At 47.2% G+C, this 18,831-nt stretch overlaps 1 protein-coding gene across 2 annotated transcripts; it reads right to left on the reverse strand.

Annotated features, from left to right (window-relative positions):
- Positions 1-3,898: 3,898 nt before the first annotated feature.
- LOC106812644 (delta-like protein B) lies at positions 3,899-18,073 on the reverse strand. Of its 2 annotated transcripts, XM_014816565.1 has the most exons (10): positions 17,967-18,073; positions 17,419-17,623; positions 16,670-16,981; positions 15,486-15,537; positions 12,827-13,084; positions 10,554-10,614; positions 8,681-8,981; positions 7,573-7,786; positions 6,385-7,363; positions 3,899-5,725 (listed from the first exon to the last, which is right to left on the reverse strand). In XM_014816565.1, exons 2-10 carry the CDS (start codon positions 17,485-17,487, stop codon positions 5,575-5,577), a joined length of 2,397 nt encoding a protein of 798 aa, XP_014672051.1. In that variant the 5' UTR covers positions 17,488-17,623; positions 17,967-18,073; the 3' UTR covers positions 3,899-5,574. The 2 variants fall into 2 exon arrangements, with proteins under 2 accessions (XP_014672051.1, XP_014672050.1); XM_014816564.1 differs by having other exon boundaries at positions 17,419-18,073.
- Positions 18,074-18,831: the final 758 nt, after the last annotated feature.

An 18,831-nucleotide genomic window follows, 5' to 3' on the forward strand; every position in this document is an offset into this window, starting at 1 on the left:
TGTCAAGTACTTTCTCCATTTACCACATGCGTGTCCACTCGCACGCGGCGCATACACGCACGCGAACTCACGCATACGACCCACACACGTGCGCGCGCACACACACACACACGCACACACACTCACACACACACGCACACACACTCTCACACACACACACACACACACGACACACACATGCAGCACAGCACAACAGCCGCAGCCACCACTCAAGACAACACACACACACTCACACACAACACACACACACACACACACACACAACACACAACACACACACAGAGACGTGTGCGCATACACACGCACGCACATACGTACGCGGACACACACTTACACGTAGATATCTAATGAATAAAACATATGCCCCTTTCATCAGCCATGCGTATAATTTAACATGTACCGCATCGTCGATTACCGAGAACATTTCGGGCAAATACAAAAAACTTACTGATCCCATGAACATTAGAGAAAATAAAAAACGACTAATTAAAAAACATTAAGCAAGTGGAAGGAATTCAAAGTGCTACGTCATAGTTTTATCAATCGTTATTATAATGTGTGTCTATATTATCAGGAGTTAATGAGACAAATTTGTATCATTAACTCCTGATATTATTAACGTGTGAATTTGCTCGTATTTAGGTTAACTTAGACTCTCTTGACAGTCAATCGGGGGTTACGCGAGTCGTTCGCCGGAATTTGATCTATCAAACATTGCTTATACACATCGATTCGTTCTCGCTGGAAATATCTGTAAGCAGTGCGAGCATAGTAACTTTACCCTGTTAATTCCACCCCCTGTTTCCGGCTCGATCGTTATCTAATAATATAAGAAGCGAATACGCTTCGTGCTCCGGAGCATCGAACATCACTGCCGAACAATTCATGTTTGTGATCGACCGTCCTAATTACACGAAGAAGTTTTTTTACGACAATAATTACCGAACAATTCGCTACGAGGTGCTTAATTAAAACTTGTTCTGCAACCAAGCGGATGTGCGCTCGCCGCAACGCGATGAGTGTAGCATTATCCGAGATCCAGTCACCCGCCCGACCGCCCGCCGACCGCACGCCGCCGCGCCGCCGACTGCCTGCCTGACTGCCTGTCTGACTGCCTGCCTACCTGCCTGCCTGCCTGCCTGCCTGCCTGCCTGCCCGACTGCCCGCCCGACTGCCTGCCTGACTGCCTGTCTGACTGCCTGCCTGCCTGCCTGCCTGCCTGCCTGCTTGCCTGCGCTGCCTGACTGCCTGACTGCCTGCCTGCCCGCCTGACTGCCTGCCTGCCTGCTTGCCTGCCTGCCTGCCTGCCTGCCTGCCTGCCTGACTGACTGCCTGCATGCCTGCCCGCCTGACTGCCTGCCTGCCTGCTTGCCTGCCTGCCTGCCTGCCTGCCTGCCTGCCTGCCTGCCCGCCTGACTGCCTGCCTGCCTGCCTGCATGCATGCCTGCCCGCCTGTCTGTTTGCCTGCCTGCCTGCCTGACCGCCTGACTGCCTGCCTGACTTCCTGACTGCCTGCATGCCTGCATGCCTGCATGCCTGCCCGCCTGCCTGCCTGCCTGCCTGCCTGCCTGCCTGCCTGCCTGCCTGCCCGCCTGCCTGCCTGCCTGCCTGCCTGCCTGCATGCATGCATGCCTGCCTGCATGCCTGCCTGCCCGGGGTCATCGCTTCCGCTGTAATCCTACTCACTGCCAGCGTACACACGTGGTTTAGCACGTAATTGTGTCTCGGTGCGTGTTGTTTTAACCTATATGGCTTACGTGAAGTGCTACTTCATCGCATAAACTTGTTTTGTTTTGGTGTTCCTTTGGTTTTAATCGTCAATCCTGAAATCATTTCACTCCTACTTATTTATATTTTGATGCAATAAATCTTGGCTGAATGCTCGTAATATCTTTATCGAAACAGAAGTATTTACATCTACAACTGAACATGCTGCCTCTGCCTGTATTACACATGCTCGCATTTCTTGATTGGAAAATATAACGCGGATTTTGTGAGCTCATCTAGGCTTGCTATACTGCACTGCATGTACGCCACATACCTGGAGAATCAGCAACCACTGCGTATATTTATATCTACCTACATACACCCTCTTTCTGCTTGTTCATTTCTCTACGTTATACATTACACATCATGCAAAGGCTCTGAAATATGCCTGTGTATCTACGACTACAGCTTTTTGCTCGCTATACCTGCCAAATTACTTTAGTGTAAATGCTTCTGTCAATTCACTCACCGGCCTATTCAAGGTTTTCGTTTGTATGTCCCTCGGCTGGTTTTTCCTGGCTCAATATATGCGATGGCATTATGAGGACCGCAACAATATTTGAAACGAGGACGGATCCATTCGGACAAAGAGGGTACGGGGAAGAGGGCGTCATCAGAAATCCTGCGAATTTTCTTCACGTAGACTCTTTCGCCAGAGAAATGCGCTTTTATGCGCGGAGATGGTGTGTGCTGAGGGGTGGTGAGGGAGACCCTGTTTTACGTATACGACCCTTTATCACCCCGCGCGTCGCTGCAGTGCGTGTCGGCGTGCGCAGTGCATTCTGGGTAGGTTTGGCAGCGTGCTCGGTCCACCACAGGTATGATAGGCGCGCGAGCTGCAATTATACAGGTGGGTGCAATCGAGCGCAGTAATTTACAGCGGCCTGTAGACATAATGAAACGTCGAATATCCGGCTTAAGGTACTGCCTACGCTCTGTCCGCCTGACACATTTCGCCTCGCTGGTCTCGCGCTGTCCCGCGCGTCCGTGAATGTAGTCGTCCGATGACAAGACTTGAAGTTGAGAAATAGACTATACAGCCGGCAGTTTGATTGACGGCCGTATTTACTGTCTGTAACGTCTAGTAAGTCAAACTGGTTAAGTCTCGTCTAGCGTTAACGACTGTAGTCATTACCAAGGTAGTGAGAGTGTAGCAGAATTTTTGATTAATATTATGAAAAATGCGAAATTTATTAAATTTTTTCTATTATCGTCGCATGGCGTTTTATTGATAAACTTTAGATTTAAATTGTAAATTGTTTGGGAGTCGTTTAATTATTCGATATACCACAAAAGAAGAAGTTTCGTCGACAAACATCTAAGTAGTCGTCGTGCGGGGCAGCGATGAACTATCAGCAAATGATGTTCAGTCGTAACATGACGTAACATGACGTCACATGACGGAGTTTCCCACGTACCGCATGTCGACTCGTGTTTCTGGATCAGGAGTATGCGTCAGATGTGATCAATCGTCACTACTTTCTCTCCAATTAGTTAAACTCTCTAGTTTAGCTAAAGTTTAAAAGACGGGTTCGTAATTTAGACCAATTCCCTACGCAATTTCAAAAATGTGCCCAATCATAAAATAACGACGCGAACTATTTAGATGCTGTGAATGACGTGTCAAGAGCATCATCGTGATCTTTGACCAGATGAGAAGTTCACGTGTTTAGGCTATTATTCTCTCACGGAGAGTATGCAAAGCACGTTATGAAAGTCACTGCGCATCACTCAGTTTAACGTTTTCTGTTGATCGTCTGCCCATGCAGGAAAGTGTCAAGGCGGTTCAACAAATTCGTGTAATGAATGTAACGTGTTAACAAAATGAAGGCGTAGTTAGGTTAATATTCGAAGGTACTTTAATTTGAGGACATTACGATCGATTTAAGAATTTTTTTTATGGAGACTCATCTATTTTTATTTTAACAAACGTAGACATTTTTTAATAAAAGTAGTGGCAGTTAGGTAACTACGATGATGGGCACATGCGCAGGTGGCTCTGTTAGGCGGTTGCGTTCTGGATAAACATTTGTTAGTCGGGTGTAAATCTTAAGTAACTTGCTTGCCTGTTGAAGCGTGCATTCGTTTATCAAAGAACCACGGACAGAAGATATGACGGTAAAGCGATACATATATATTTGGAAAAATAGCCAGATCGTGATTTTATTACATTATTAATAATGACAATGTAAACATCAATATGGATATCGTGACAATAATATAGTTATTTACAGTACTCTTACTATACACAATATGTACACACTTTTACATAACTGCATGCGCGCGCAAATCGTTTGCTTGAATATATATTGGAAATCTTTCAAAACCATCTGACAGTTAAGTAAGTGACGTTATCTAATCGATTTCATTGCGTCCATAACAAGCTCACCAGACCTCCCGAGAAGGATGTTTATCTTTGTGATATTGTTATCGTAGCTATATATGTCGTATATATATATATATATAAATATATATATAATTATATTTATATATAAAATCATCGAAAATTTGGTTGTGCGAAGAAGCATGGTCTATTAATAGCAATTTCAAGCAACTGTGTAAAACGAAATGAGCCCTCAAACTATTCTCAATCGTCAAAGTAGCTATCAATTATCGAATGGAAAAATTGTCAATCATTTACGACATTGTTTTATAACATGTATATAAAAACATATTTTTACGTGCTGTGGCTGTTTATATCAAACGCGCGTCATAATTTTAGTTGTGTTCTAGACGTAACAATCATATAGCTTTTCATTATAATGACAATACCCTTTCTACAGTTCGCATTTTTACAAATTTGCCATCAGCAAATGTACATAGGCACTCAGAATGCGTGTATCGTACCGTATCTTGGATCTATGCTCATAGTTAGTTACATATCGAGTTGGTCATCTACACGCATATGCTCTGTGCTTGACACAACTACGGAGCGCGTAGAAACAAAGCTAAGCTGGCGGCATCACGCGCGCACTCTCTGCGTCTATATACTCTATTCAATATATATTAACAGTAAAACGCTATCATCATTATCATCGTCGCCGACGTCATTATCATTTTTCATTGAACCTGTGAACTCGTGATTCTTATCATAAAGCTAAAACCCCCGTGGACGTTGAACGACAAGACGTTTTGGCATACTTGAAAGTACAAAAACGTGTATAACAGCGCGGCTGATTAAGGACTCCTCTGAACGAAGCCTACTATATTACTAATTGCGCGCGAAGTAGAACACAATCGATAAACATAAACGGATACATATGTATAGTATACATATAAGGCCTTTGCTGCTGAACCGCCAAAAATCAGATTTCAATTTCACCGTTTTCTGTACATTTAAGGGAGTTATGCGAATAAAGCCTCGAGGAGAGCTGTAAGCTCGTATCACCCGGGGAGTTATTCTACCACTCGTTTTTGCTTGTAATATTGCAAGTATAGTCATTAATCATACCGTAAAATGCGGAGCAGATGAACCCCCTTATAAGTGACTTAGAAGTTATCATGAATGTTGCCATTTGATCATACTGTCATATAGCATGTAGGCCTTGGCCGGTCATGATTAAATGCAAATATACGACAGTGGCAACAATTATCGGTGTGGTCAAAACTATCTCATTTATCTTTCAAGGGTTCTCCCAACGTGTCATCTTCTACTCTGATAAACTTTATCAAATTGTAGAAAATCTCTCTACAACAATAATTTTAAAATAATTTACAAAAAAACAGCAAAAAGGCACTTAATTTAGACTCTTGGCGATTCATAATTTACAGATAAATTAAGACTGTGTGACTCGGTGCATCCCTTTGCTACACCTCTGTCGCAAGCATGGCCTCTTTCACAGCTGTACCGCTAGGCTGGTAGTGCTTGTTGTTGTCTATGACATAGATGGCAGGAGTCTCCGTACTCTGCGACACTTGCCTGTTCGGTCCCATGGATCGCACATCCATGGGTCGCTCACTACAGATAAAAAAAACAATTCGATATTGAGTACTGGGATATCCTTTATAACAAATGTCAATCAATCAATTAGGATCGCAGTCATGGTCTTTTAACATATAAAACACATAACATATAAACACATAACAATGGTTACGTGGGCAACATATAATCCAACAGAAACGACATCGTCGACTCATCATTCTCTGGCGACATTCGCGATAAAACTACAGAGAAAACAATTGAACGCGCCACGGTAGATGGCAGACGTTGACGCTGGCGATAGTCGCCGCTAATTATGGGCGATTTCGCGGCCGCCTTAGACGTTGAGAGCGCGCTTTCTGCTGAGTTGTATTGACACGGCCTGATGGAACGAAACACACAGACGATGCATTCACTCCCACGGCATAAATGCACCGCGTGAATACGTGCTATTTGATTTGCAAATGACATCGCAAATACTGGGAGCAATCAACGCCAAGCAAGCACAAACTAACATGGCCCCTCCCTGGTTCTACATTTATTACCACCCCGGCAACAAATTAAATGACTTTTAGTTTAACCTTCATTTTACACCGAGGGAGACTGTAGTAACATTGTGTATGTAGTAACGATTTCACACATACGGCATGTGGTGTCTACGCACAACCTAACGAGAACTACAGAAAAACAATAGTTACCCAATATCAATCGCATGAACTGCTAACGTTGATAACGCCTCCGTCTCCGCTAGCTTCCTACTCGGGAGAGCCTTCTCCGACGCTTTCAACTGCTCATGTATCCTAGAGTCTGTAATGAACTGCTGATGACTACTATTTATCTCGATATTCGTTGGCTTTCGGAACGAGTCAATGTCTTCGTTTGTGAGTTTTTTACACACACCGCTCCCCGCGGGAGGAATACTGCTGAGAATATTGGAGTCTTTGCTCCTATTGTTCATGCTATTCTGCTGATTCTGTCTGTTCTGTCGCTTCGCCTCCTCCTCGTCGCTGTTTCTGCGGCGCCGACGGCGGAGGAGGAGGATAGCAATGGCGATGATCATAGCGACGACAACCAATATGGCGGACACGGCTGCGACGACTGCGATCTGCATACTGCTCAGGCTGTCGTCGTCATCGGCGCTGTGGTCGTCGCCACTGAGTGAACCGATGTCGGGCATCACGCTCGCCTCGGCCGACGTCGTCTTCACGGTGTTCCACGTCGGCTGGACGTCGTCGCCATCGCCGACGCGCACGCTGGTGGCGACGTCACACGCGCGGCCGGTGTAGCCGTGGTCGCAGTGGCACATGTAGTCGTTGACGCGATCCTCGCAGGCGCCGTGCGCGCACGGGTTCGACATGCACTCGTTGATGTTGATCGAGCAATCCTTGCCGGCGAAGCCTGGCTGACACTCGCACGTGTAGTCGTTCGTGCGATCGATGCACCTGCCTCCGTTCGCGCACGGCTTCGTCAAGCAGTCGTCGACGTTCGTCTGACACAGCGAGCCGACGAATCCCGCCATGCAGCGGCACTCGAACGAGTTGACCTTATCGATGCAGACGCCGTTGTTCTGGCACGGGTTGTACGTGCAATCGTCAACGTCGTCCTCGCAGGTGATGCCGCCGTAACCGGATGGGCACACGCAGCGAAAGCTGTTGAAGTCGTCGACGCATTGTCCGCCTGAAACGCACGTTAAATCCTCATTCAGGCGTGTGTTTTTCATTCATCTTACGTTACCACACAGCAGGAGAATTGAATTGGTTATTTACGTATATAGAATAATCGAATAAAAGCGATTACTAGACAACGGTGTAACAATCATCTGTAAGAATTCCAAGCGTCTAATGGCTGTAAAGCGTTCGTCTGTGGTTGCGCTTGAGTTTTCTTACCGTTGAGACACGGGCTGCTCTCGCATTCGTTCTTTAATATGTCACAGTTGGCGCCGTCGTAGCCTGGCTGGCAGAGACACGTGTAGCCATCCTGTGTGTCCACGCAGGTGGAGCCATGCTGGCAGGGCCTGTCTGCGCATGTCTGTGCGTTTGTCTCGCACCTCCTGCCATGGTAACCCGGCAAACACATGCACGTGTAGTCGTTACCGACGTCCTGCAATGCAACATTAGGCATGAAATGACGTATGACGTGAAATATACCGTAACGTACGCTAACCCGTACGCATGATTCCCGACGCCACACACAGCGCATCTGTTCTCAATGCCTCACGAGTTTCGCTCATGATTACACGCTCCGTATTAATACAATTATAACATAGCCATTTCCGCAATATACATATTTTTGCATATTATGTGCAAATGTACATATATTGCGATTGCATCACAATTCTATAGTGTCCATTCATCTCATATGTACTAGGCACTCCGTCGTTAGCTACGGCCAAATACTTTAAAGTAATACACTTGCTCGTCACTCAGAATAATCTTGTTAGGACAATAAACCCATTTGTACAGATTACTATGAGTAAACAAATAAGCGAATGTTAACATGGGAATAACCGACGGAGAATTGCCACGCATACGAAACACCGCCAGTAATCGGTAATGGATAGAAATTGATTTAAGCACCGCATTAATTGTGAGCGCATGCTATATTATCCCGCGAAACGATGTATGAATAATGAACAATTATGCCCCAGACTCCATTGTCACAGTAATGGAAGCAATCGGTTTCTGCACGAGCCACTGGTTTTACATTTCACACGTACGATAAACATGCAATTTAAAAGAACAACACAGCGGATCGCGCACTCGACACGCCACGCACGAACACAAATACTAAAACAACATGCGAGATGTTTTTTTCAATAATGCTAACAACCCATTTTTTGAACGCACTGAATAAAGGAAGCTGTTCAAATAATTAGGATCACGCCCAATTCAAACGCATGTGCCAAATCGGTTGATACGTATAAAACGTCAACGCTGTCTCCAACATTATCCTTAACTACTAATGTGACAGTAAAATGTTTTAAATTATATTTACATTGCATGTTCCACCGTTTAGGCAAGGCATCGTGGCGCAATTATGTTCGACCACCTCGCAGTTGGTTCCCGTGAATCCGGGGGTGCACGTGCAGGTGTACGAGCCCTGGCCGGTGTTTGTGCAGGTGGCGCCATTCTTGCATGGCTTGTGGTTGGTGCAGTAGTTGAGGTCCTGGTTGCAGAACAGCCCGCCCCAACCTTCATCGCAGTTACACTGCCACGGCTGGTGACAGGTCCCGTGCAGACATCCAGGGTACCGGATACACTGGTCACAGTACTTGCCCTGGTAACCGTAGGAGCACCTGGAAGCAAGAACGAAGAGGGCCCATTCAGTGTCGGCGCACTATAGCGTGAAATGAAGTTCAGAAGCAGATGTATCAACGCTGAACCAATGTATTCAGCAGCGCATTGGGGTCATTCCTATTGCATGGTTAATATATGTAGATATCGCCTTGATACCCGAAAAGCAGCATTAAAGATTATTCTAACGACGGTCCTTTCACTTCTACTCAATCGTTTAAAAAACCTCATGCATACTAATAGGGGTTGACGCACGCGAGCACGACAAGCATGATGATGTTTGTAGCATAAACACGCCTTCTGCGTGTCGTACATGCACGCCCGTTTCTAGCCAAGGGCGGGCATGTTTCACATGCTATCAACAGGCAGCGAGGGGGGATAAGGCAGTTACAGCGGAATTCCATTACATCCGCCTCGCTGTTACAGCGTGTGATGCACCAGCGATAGCGCCCTGTAATTCTTACCACTACCACCACCTCCTCCTGTACCCCTCTCGACCGCCCCACACACTCACACCAACCATCTACCGGCTAACATGTCTAGCGATTTCACGGCACAATTATTTCATGCAGCACGAGTTTGTGTCTCTGAGTCTACACGGAATTAAACGTCATTATCTCGTCTGCTATTCGCCGTTGTCGTTTCGTGGGAAACACTCCGCTCGCGAGGTTTTATGACGCCGCAATCAGGCCTGCCCTTCATGCCAATGTCTTCGTTCGTCGCGTTCGACAACTACTCAAGACTGGTTTTCTCGGTCGTTGCCGCCTGTGGGTCGTACATAGGATAGCTGTAATTTCTAGCCTCCCGACAATCGTGCGAATCGAGTTACTTTTAAAATTGATGTGCAAACACAAAGGTTTACGACGAAAGCTGGTAATGGTTGTCGTCGCCTGTGCGGTCATGTGCGCATGCGCACGTAGGGGACGGCCGCATACGGGCCGTGCACCTAGTGCGTCTGTAGATATTTCGACCGTCTGCCGGCCCGCTGTCGCCGCGGCCCTTGTTATCACACTCACGCGCGCCGGGGTCGTCTCGACAACGACATGGAAATATTTCTGGCGATCTTTATCCGCGTTAACAAAACCGGATTCATAACACGAGATACATGACAGATAGAACCGGCTAACTTGTTAGCGTGTGGGTGGCATTTCGCCGCGCGCGCGCGTTTGCGTGTGGTGTGTTTGTGTGCGTGCGTGCGTGCGGGCGGGCGGGCGTGCGTGCGTCTGTCTGCCTGCATGTCTCTCTCTCTGCCCCCCTCTCTCTCTCTACCCCCCTCTCTCTCTCGGTATGTGTGTGTCCGCGCACGCACCTCGATTGGAATGTGACAGCTGATCGTCTCCATAACCATTGATCCAGAGGTATGAAACTTTAATGGTTTTCCCATCAGTATACGAGCGTTAGAGACAAAATAGCGATTATTGCGCGATGCTACCAAGTGCTTGACATCTGCTACGCCAAACAAGGACAGGCGGACACCAGTAACGCAATTACTATAATTGCGAGAACACACTGTATACAGATAGATTTATCATGGTCACTATTGACGTGCGAAATCGTAAGATTTAACAACTTACTTGCATTCTCCAGGTACTTCGCAGTAGCCGTGCTTCTCGTGACAGCCCGGCAGGCAGACGGCTGCAACGAAAAAATGCAACGGAATACATTAGAAATATATTCCGCACAATGACATTCACGTGGAACTGGTAAAGTTTCGTTTAGACTTTCAACATGTACGGTTTTCAGACATTTTCAGCCGATATGTTGAAACACGCAGATAGCATTTTGCAGTGAAATACAGGTTACCTGACATTCAGGGGATGTTTATTGGTGCAATAAAACGTTAAAACCACACACACGAATAGTCGCTACAGAGAGGACGGAATAATACAAACACTGGAAATCGCTCGCGGGCGACAGAAAATGAATAACTAAATAGTGTGTTAGGCTGCCAACCCTTCACATAACAAAAGTCATGAAAATCGACGCTGGCTTTCCTACGCTGTATAGATTGCCGTGGTGTCAAGGACCGCGAGCCGCATTGATAGAAAATGACCACAGTTTAGTTAGCTCACGGCTATATTTTGGGGGGTATTTTGTCACCATTCTACGCGCACTCCCTCCCGATAGCTAAAGGTGTTGCGCTGCATTTTTTCAGTCAGCTATTATCAATGATTAGAATAGAAAAAATGGTCAGCGCGCAGCGCGGTTCCAGGGACGGGTTACGGCGAGGAATGGCGCGCGCACAAAACCCGCTTCATTTCGCCTTCTTCATGTGAGAGAATGCCGCCGCGGCAGCTGCTTCGGCGAGAGATGGCTGTTTTGCCGACCCGCCAGCTGCCGCTATTGTTCCCGCCACGGCCCACTCGGCCTGCCAGCTGCGCGCGCGCGGGTTTTTAAAGCCACATAGACAATGAGCAGTGCGCGTGGCCGCTGTTCCCGGGCTTTGTCTTAGTCGCCCCACAAAGGGTTCACACCCGATACGCGCGCACGCGACCGGAGAGGCCGCCGCGGCTATTTCTGCACTTCTTTTGACTTTCTCGGCCGCGTTAATGAGATCAGAGTGCGGTCGCGATTGTTTCACCCGGTATTTTCGGTGCTAAATTAAGCCACTGGACACGCGGTGCGCGCTAAGGGGGGCTGCCCTCGTCTCGACTCGACGAGATTAGATATCGCCTATAGCATGCCATCACCGACCATTATGCCACTCCCGATGATTACTCGAGAAGGCATTTCTGACAGAGAATTATCGGAATTCGACGCGCCGGCTGGGTACGCAAGGAGCCGGTGAGAGATTTCCTGTAAGGCGCAGCGGTAGGCCGCTTACGTGGCACGCGCAATCCGAGCACCAATCCGCTGCAGTAGTGGCGTGGCTGCACTCGCTGCGAGTGAGTAGTAGTAGCCGCTCGATCGATTATTCGACGAGTAGTACTACTACTACTACGTGCGCGCGCGGGGGAGCCCACTGACTACGTGTACTCACACGGGATACGAGCGCAGTTTACGCTACTCTATTGATTTTACTAGAATAACTCTACTTCGCGCCAACCATGATTCCGGTCGCTGCGCGCGAAGCGGAGAATTCCGATGTAATGATCATAGAAATGCACTCTCGTCTGCGCGCGCATGCATGAGCGCTACGGGAAGATATCCGCGTGCGTAACAACACGTAACATAACCATCCCATGCCGATTCACCGATATAGGATTTTCGAACAAATTCGAACAAAGGCTTCTATCCACGTCTGAACGACTCAGGTTTAATACAAGCTTGAAAGGTTGTTAGTTTTTATATAAACGCGTATATACGCATAATTCACGCATGAATTCATACGTGTACATGAGCATGTATGTTCATAATATGTACACATATATATGCGATAATAGCGTTGCAGCAAGACAGTGTTCAATTACTGTGTAATCAATGATCAAGAGAACCGCGCAGGCGATACATAGGAGTAGATGCGGTTGCCGTAATGTGATACCGTGTTGTCATTCTGTTGAATAAATGATAAGGCCGTAGGCAGAGTGTGACTGATTACGAAGCGTTGTGTCGACAACAACGCCAACGTCCCAGTAATACGTGATGATGACAACATGATGATATGTAGGCTGCGACCACCGCTATATATATATATATATATTATACGTATCATAAAATACGTATTAGCCACCTGGTTAAACCAATCATCTCACCTATACCTAGCGTATTTTTACGCATATGCACAAACTACTTCTGATAATCGCAACATCAATAACATAGGTCGCGCATATCGCCAGCATGACCCCATCAAGATGTTGACATACGGAAGAGAAGAAGATGAAGAGTGTATTCAGATGGTCTTAGTTACCTTCAGTGCAGTACTGGCCGGACCAGCCCTCTAAGCAGACCTTTTCGCCGTTGGCACCGCATTTCCAGTGCCCGTAGGGGTCATCGCGAGGGTTGCACGTCTTTAGACAGACGTCGCCGTAGTAGTTCTCGGCGCATCGTACCCGGTAGCCGTACTGAAGCTCGACGCCGTAGCGGTTGTGGTGTCTGTCTTCGAACCACGTCTGTCCCACCTGCGCTGTGCGCGCCGTCGCTAGCCGCAGGATAAGTCGCCGGTCGTCTGGAACGAAAAGGCCACCGATGTTATTATGCGTTTCTACCGCGCGCTGACAGATAAAAGTGCGTCAGGCACAGGATGTGTGCCGCTGCGTGCTCGGGCCGTAAGCTTTGTCCGCACAATGGACATAGCTGCTGGCGTGATTTAGTGAACGGAAGTCGGCCTCGCGCCGAGCTGCGCACCTGTCCCCCGCGGGACTCCGCCGCCGCCGCCGACACTTTTTGCCGCAACCCTACAAACAAACACGGCCATCTAAGACGCTCGGCGAAACAACATGGCACTCCTGCTTGAAAGAGAGCCGAGAGAGAGAGAGGGAGAGAGAGCGGAGGTGGCGACAACGTATGAGGGGGAGGGGGTGTAGAAAAAACGCGGTGTTGGCAGCCGCGTCTCGGCGGGCGGACGCGGCCACGCGTGTCAGCCAGCACGCCACGTCAGTTGGCATCGTACGCGAGCAGCGCGTTACGCGCGCGCCAGCAGCCGATAACACGCGCGCGCCATGGCTACCAACTCTAAACATCATCGCATCGCGCGGAGGATATGTGATATTGGCGGTGGCGGATATGAGGGCAGTCCGATACTCTCCGCTATGATCTTGTGCGCGCGTGTCTCCAGATAATAAAAGCCTATCAGATAGCACGACGGCCCGGGAATCAAGCAAGATGCCTTAAGCATTCAAATACTCAAAGCACATGATAAGCAGATAAGCACAAAGCAACATGAACGAGAGACGCCGAACGCGACTCATGGCATGTAGTTCGAGTTAAGTTAAATCAAACAATAACACGGGTTGACCAACGGTTCGCGTGACTCTTCGTGATACCATATATTAGGAGTCATCAAGAATTTAGCAGAACAGTAAGAGAACTTTGTCCCTGAACGTTAATGTTTACGGCGGTGCACACCTGCGTCTGTCTCACGCTACTGCTATTTACACCTGGCGCCCTCGCTAACCCGTATCTCGTACTGTCGCGTCATTGTGCGGCTATGACGAATGTGCACAGTGCATCCGCACACAGACGGGACGAATATCTTAAGATATTTATTTTCAAAACTGCTTGCTAATTACGATCTTTTACTTGATATCGGTACCCCAGGATGAGCAGTGTTACGCGGTACAGTAGATTTACGCTACATGTATTAATGACTTATTTCGACTATAACACCGTTACTATACTATTCCGCTATTGCTTTATACAGTACGCCTTGTAGCTGTATAGGCTAGTTTTCGTTAAACAAGAGCGCTCTTTGTTCATTGTGGCCAAAGTTATCGCTACAACAGTGTCACGTTCCATTACCGAGGTCGATGACAACCTTGATCCTTCAGGTTTCGCTTGTGATTCGCACGCCGCCATCGTAATTCTGACCCTGTTATCCGCCGAACGCTATTACTAATGTATACACGGCGCAATACTGATGTTCTGTATGTCGTATATATTGTCATTGCACATGCGTGTGGATATATGTGTATGCATGGGGGCGTGTGCGCATATATATATATATATATATTGAGAAAGAACAAAATAAGCAACACAAAATGGGTAATAACAATAAAAAATAGGCGGAATTGCACTTGATTAACGAATATGCATTGTTACTCATTCTATGTCTGCAGGTTAGCTAGGTAAAAAAAATGTGAAAAGCTGCACTCTGCTTCTTTACTCTCAGGAAAGGCGGATTTTGCAAGTGGTGGTGAGAAAGATTTATATTCTACAGTAAACGGGAATAGGCCATTATGGAGTGAACATACTGCTGGTGGCACCGGCATCTCATACGTGTGCAATTCACGAGGTATCCTCGCTATGGTATTATTCAGTGGAGCACGTTTTGTACCAAATCACAAAGGCAGCTGCGTTGAACCGGCCTAAACAAGCTATTTCCGCTAGCATGTTAACCTGTTTATATATGTGTTTATGTACCTGGTTGCGTTTATCTTCAGCTAAATTTAATGCGAGTTCACGTTTGCCTATATCACTCTCAAAACTGCGTTCGCTATGTCGGTGTTCTTTCATGGCGCACGAGGAGCCTCTCAACAAAACACTGAATTTCTGTGCTTTGATTCTCAAAGTTCCACTCGCCGATGTGTTTTGACGCGCTTTTTACAAAAACCGTCTATTCGCCCCTATTGTTCGGTTGCATAAATACTTCATAGGGTCCCGAAAATAGCAACGGACCATGTGTTCCGTGGCCATTGACGGAGTCACGACAGCATGCTGGCCGGCTTGTAAACCCTAACATTAATGCAACTTGAGCGATTTACGACTGCTAAGTTGGAGCTCGTGGTTGGAGCCGACATGTTTGTGACAATACCCTACAGATATAGTAGAGACGACGATGACAACACCATGGTAACGATCCCGATCTTAAACACATCTTTTTTTATCACAGAGACGAGCACTATACATACCTTTCTTTGCACTCTGTTGGTGCCAGGCCTCTATGATCAGCGAAAAATCACCCTGCGTGGAAAAAAGAACGATCACGTTAAAACATAGTTACGATGCAAAACTATAAACGATTTACCGACGAAACGATTTTTTTTTTATATCCTACACAGCGATATAAATATATATTATAGCGATAACGTTTAAAGGCGTTTATACATGCAACAATCTGTTTCATGAGGTGAAACCAGAACTGAGTGATAAGAAACTACTATAGCTTCTTCATTACGAATAGCTATATCCAAGGACTACTTCTAGGAGAATTTCCAGTGTGAAGCATAACTCGAACGTGGCATGTTATTGTACGCAAATCTCCGATTTCTCAATCCACTACGATAAATCAGTTGTTGCATGGATCACGAACAGGTCACACATTCTGTACCATATTATGACAAGTCGAAACACGCGCGTCAGTTCTTGCAGCTAAATAATCCGATAGGTAAGACGATCGTATTTGCGTGGGAGGACGCGAGCAAAAAAGTCGCAGACGCTCGCCGAGTCGCGGGGACATCCTATACGCTTAGGCCACTCGTGTTTGTGATTACACAGACATCCGCTGGTAGCGTGGCCACCGGTGCCACATGCAACATGTGTCCAACTCCCTCGGCCCAGCAGCAGCACCGTATGTTATTAACCAGGCAGCCGGATTATGGGGCTATAAAGGCAGGAGGACGACTTCGCTGCTAGCCTGCTCTCCGGCGGGAGCAGGGCGCTATCCGGTGTGCGAGACCGCCAGTAGCCACATTGTTCTGAATTAGGTTCAGTGAGGGTAGGGTCGGGTGAAGTAGTTGGGTGGCTAACTACACGTGCTCCTATCTTGCGCGATCTGTGGCGAGGGATGGAGGTGTCTGTCACCACGTGTGTGGTAAAGGCGAAAACGTGATGACATCGAATATCTACACGATGGGGCCGAGTGTGTCCGTACATTACATTACTGCATCGATATACAAAAGAGCATTTACGTTTGTCTGTCAGATATTAATATAAGAAATAAACCCTACAATCAACTTAGATATCAATCAAGATATTGACACTTCACCTGTAGAATCGCTACGATTTACATGCAGAGATTTTATAGAATTCCGACAACAATCGGTATCTGCGTTACGGCGCAGGAATAAGCTTATGCGAGCAGACAATCACTTACCAGCCACGAGTATGGGAATTCCAAGCGTATAGGATTAACGAAACTGCTGCCCAATGTATCCCGGGAGGTTAAATTGAACGAGTTGCGTCGAAGCACTGATGTTTCACTTTGTCCGAATGTACACGACACTGGCTGTGGATCAGCGCTGAGTTTCTTTTCGTAGTGACTCAAACACACGTTGAAAAAGGTCATACACGACCCGGCACATGAGCCGCTACTTGTTCTCACACCACAACACTCTCCTTCGTTGTCCAGTCCTAGTTGATTGCGAAACGATATCAACTGAAGTTCGAAGACGCCGGAGCAGCATACCTACACGGTGAAAACAACGAAAGAACGATGTTGGAAATGATTCACATACACAAGCACACACACACACACACACACACACACACACACACACACACACACACACACACACACACACACAAGCGCGCGCGCACGAACGTGCACGTACACGCGCGTAACCGTAAGCTTTGGCTATATATGTCCCTAAAACTCTTTTATGGTGCGCGTATATAATAAGAATAGCTTTCTAATCAATCGAATAATACGAAGCTACTGCTTTGTCAGAATTGCCGTGTCCGGCGTACAACACGCCTAGCGCATGAATACGCTATTCGTCACCTCGAATAAGTTAACACAGTTCCGCAGGTTTACCGCTGTGAACGTATCACAAGCTTTGATATACGCACGTTACGTAGAAAGCTATCGCTCGTAGGCAGATATGTAGTATAGATGATACTTACTTGTGTGAATGTGATGGCTAACAGAGTGATATGTATCCAAGGTAATCCACGTTTCCGAAGCGAGCACATGTTGGATGTTATCGTTCGCTCACTGCAACCGCTTGTAATGAGTGCAGAGTCGCGGCGTTGCCTGCCGGTGCGCGAAGCGGGGGGCGTGTCTCGCTCTACGCTCCGCCTCCGCTGAGATGATTGACAAATTATCTGCCTGCAACCGTACACAAAAGGTTAGTTGTGAGACGGCGCGGTTACTGCTTGCCTATACTATCGCCACTAAAAGTCCCCGTATGACCGATGTGAATTTTAGTACAAACGTGAGTGGAGAGCAAGCCACGTATAATCACGTGTGCTCCCGCTTGGGTCCTCAGAGGAGCAAATAATCACGCAATCGAGTCACACTGGTAGCGGTTGCTCCGAGTTCCAATTGTCAATCGTGCGGGGACAAAAAAAAACAGCAGTGGCAATTCTAAACATGTGATTGGTATACAAGCGGACCTTCCGCAGCACAAACTAATCCAGTAGCGAACGCGGAGTTGTCACTGAGCAAGTACCTTGATATGCGCGCGATTATTGCATGGTACACGGCGCCTAGTATCCGGTTATATGAGCAGATGCTCCCACGTTGTTCATGACAGCGGGGCTAGGCGTCAAATGAGCCTGAACGCGCCGCTGCGCTCGCATTTTATACGGGGGTCCCGCCATTCAGCATTTGCATAATGGATCCTTTCACGTGAGGTCGGGCTCGGCATGACACGTTCATTAACCACATCTAGGCGGCATGGTCATGGTTGCCATAGAATCGGCGACTGCTGCTGCAGTTCTATTTCTGAACGAAAACAACGGGTTTGGCGTCACTCAGGTACTGCTTGAATGAACCGTGATGATGGGGTCCATGCCTCAGTGTGCATTCGTGGGAGGGTCCGAAAGACAATGCCCCCGGTGGGACCTGTTAGTGCGAGACAAGGCGAGCGCCGTGGCCCGATATAGAACGTGGCCACGCTTCTGTGCTACGCCCCGAGGAGCTCTCGTTCACATGTCTCTCCAAGCGCACCCGAGTTTCAACAGTAATTATCACGTTGTGGACGACGTGGGTACGGCGCGCCCTAACTGCCGGGGCGACACAATTTTCGACCATATGTGACCGATCGCCTATATACGCTCTGACGACAATCCCACTGCACAAATGCACTCGGCCACTTAATCAGCCAATAGAAAAACATTGCTAACATGCCAATATATATATATATCGGCTGTTTAGATCGTTAACATTCGCGACTGTTGATTATACTAACGTGTTAGACAAAGAACAATGTTAGTCTCGTATAAACCTATTCAAGTTATTCAGTAGCAGTATTAGACCGTTGAACAAACGCATGCATCAGCCATATTTACTTTTATGATCGAGTACGGAACACT

This window comes from Priapulus caudatus, unplaced genomic scaffold, assembly GCF_000485595.1.
Source record: "Priapulus caudatus unplaced genomic scaffold, Priapulus_caudatus-5.0.1 Scaffold670, whole genome shotgun sequence".
NCBI lineage: Eukaryota > Metazoa > Priapulida > Priapulimorpha > Priapulimorphida > Priapulidae > Priapulus > Priapulus caudatus.

What these genes read in the sequence shown, in the direction of transcription:
- LOC106812644 (XM_014816565.1), bottom strand. Translation starts at nt 17,487, where the DNA reads ATGTGCTCGCTTCGGAAACGTGGATTACCTTGGATACATATCACTCTG. An exon ending in TAGCCATCACATTCACACAA is followed by an intron (nt 16,982 to 17,418) that starts GTAAGTATCATC and finishes TTCACCGTGTAG; the next exon opens with GTATGCTGCTCCGGCGTCTT. An exon ending in CCAACAGAGTGCAAAGAAAG is followed by an intron (nt 13,085 to 15,485) that starts GTATGTATAGTG and finishes TTTTCGTTCCAG; the next exon opens with ACGACCGGCGACTTATCCTG.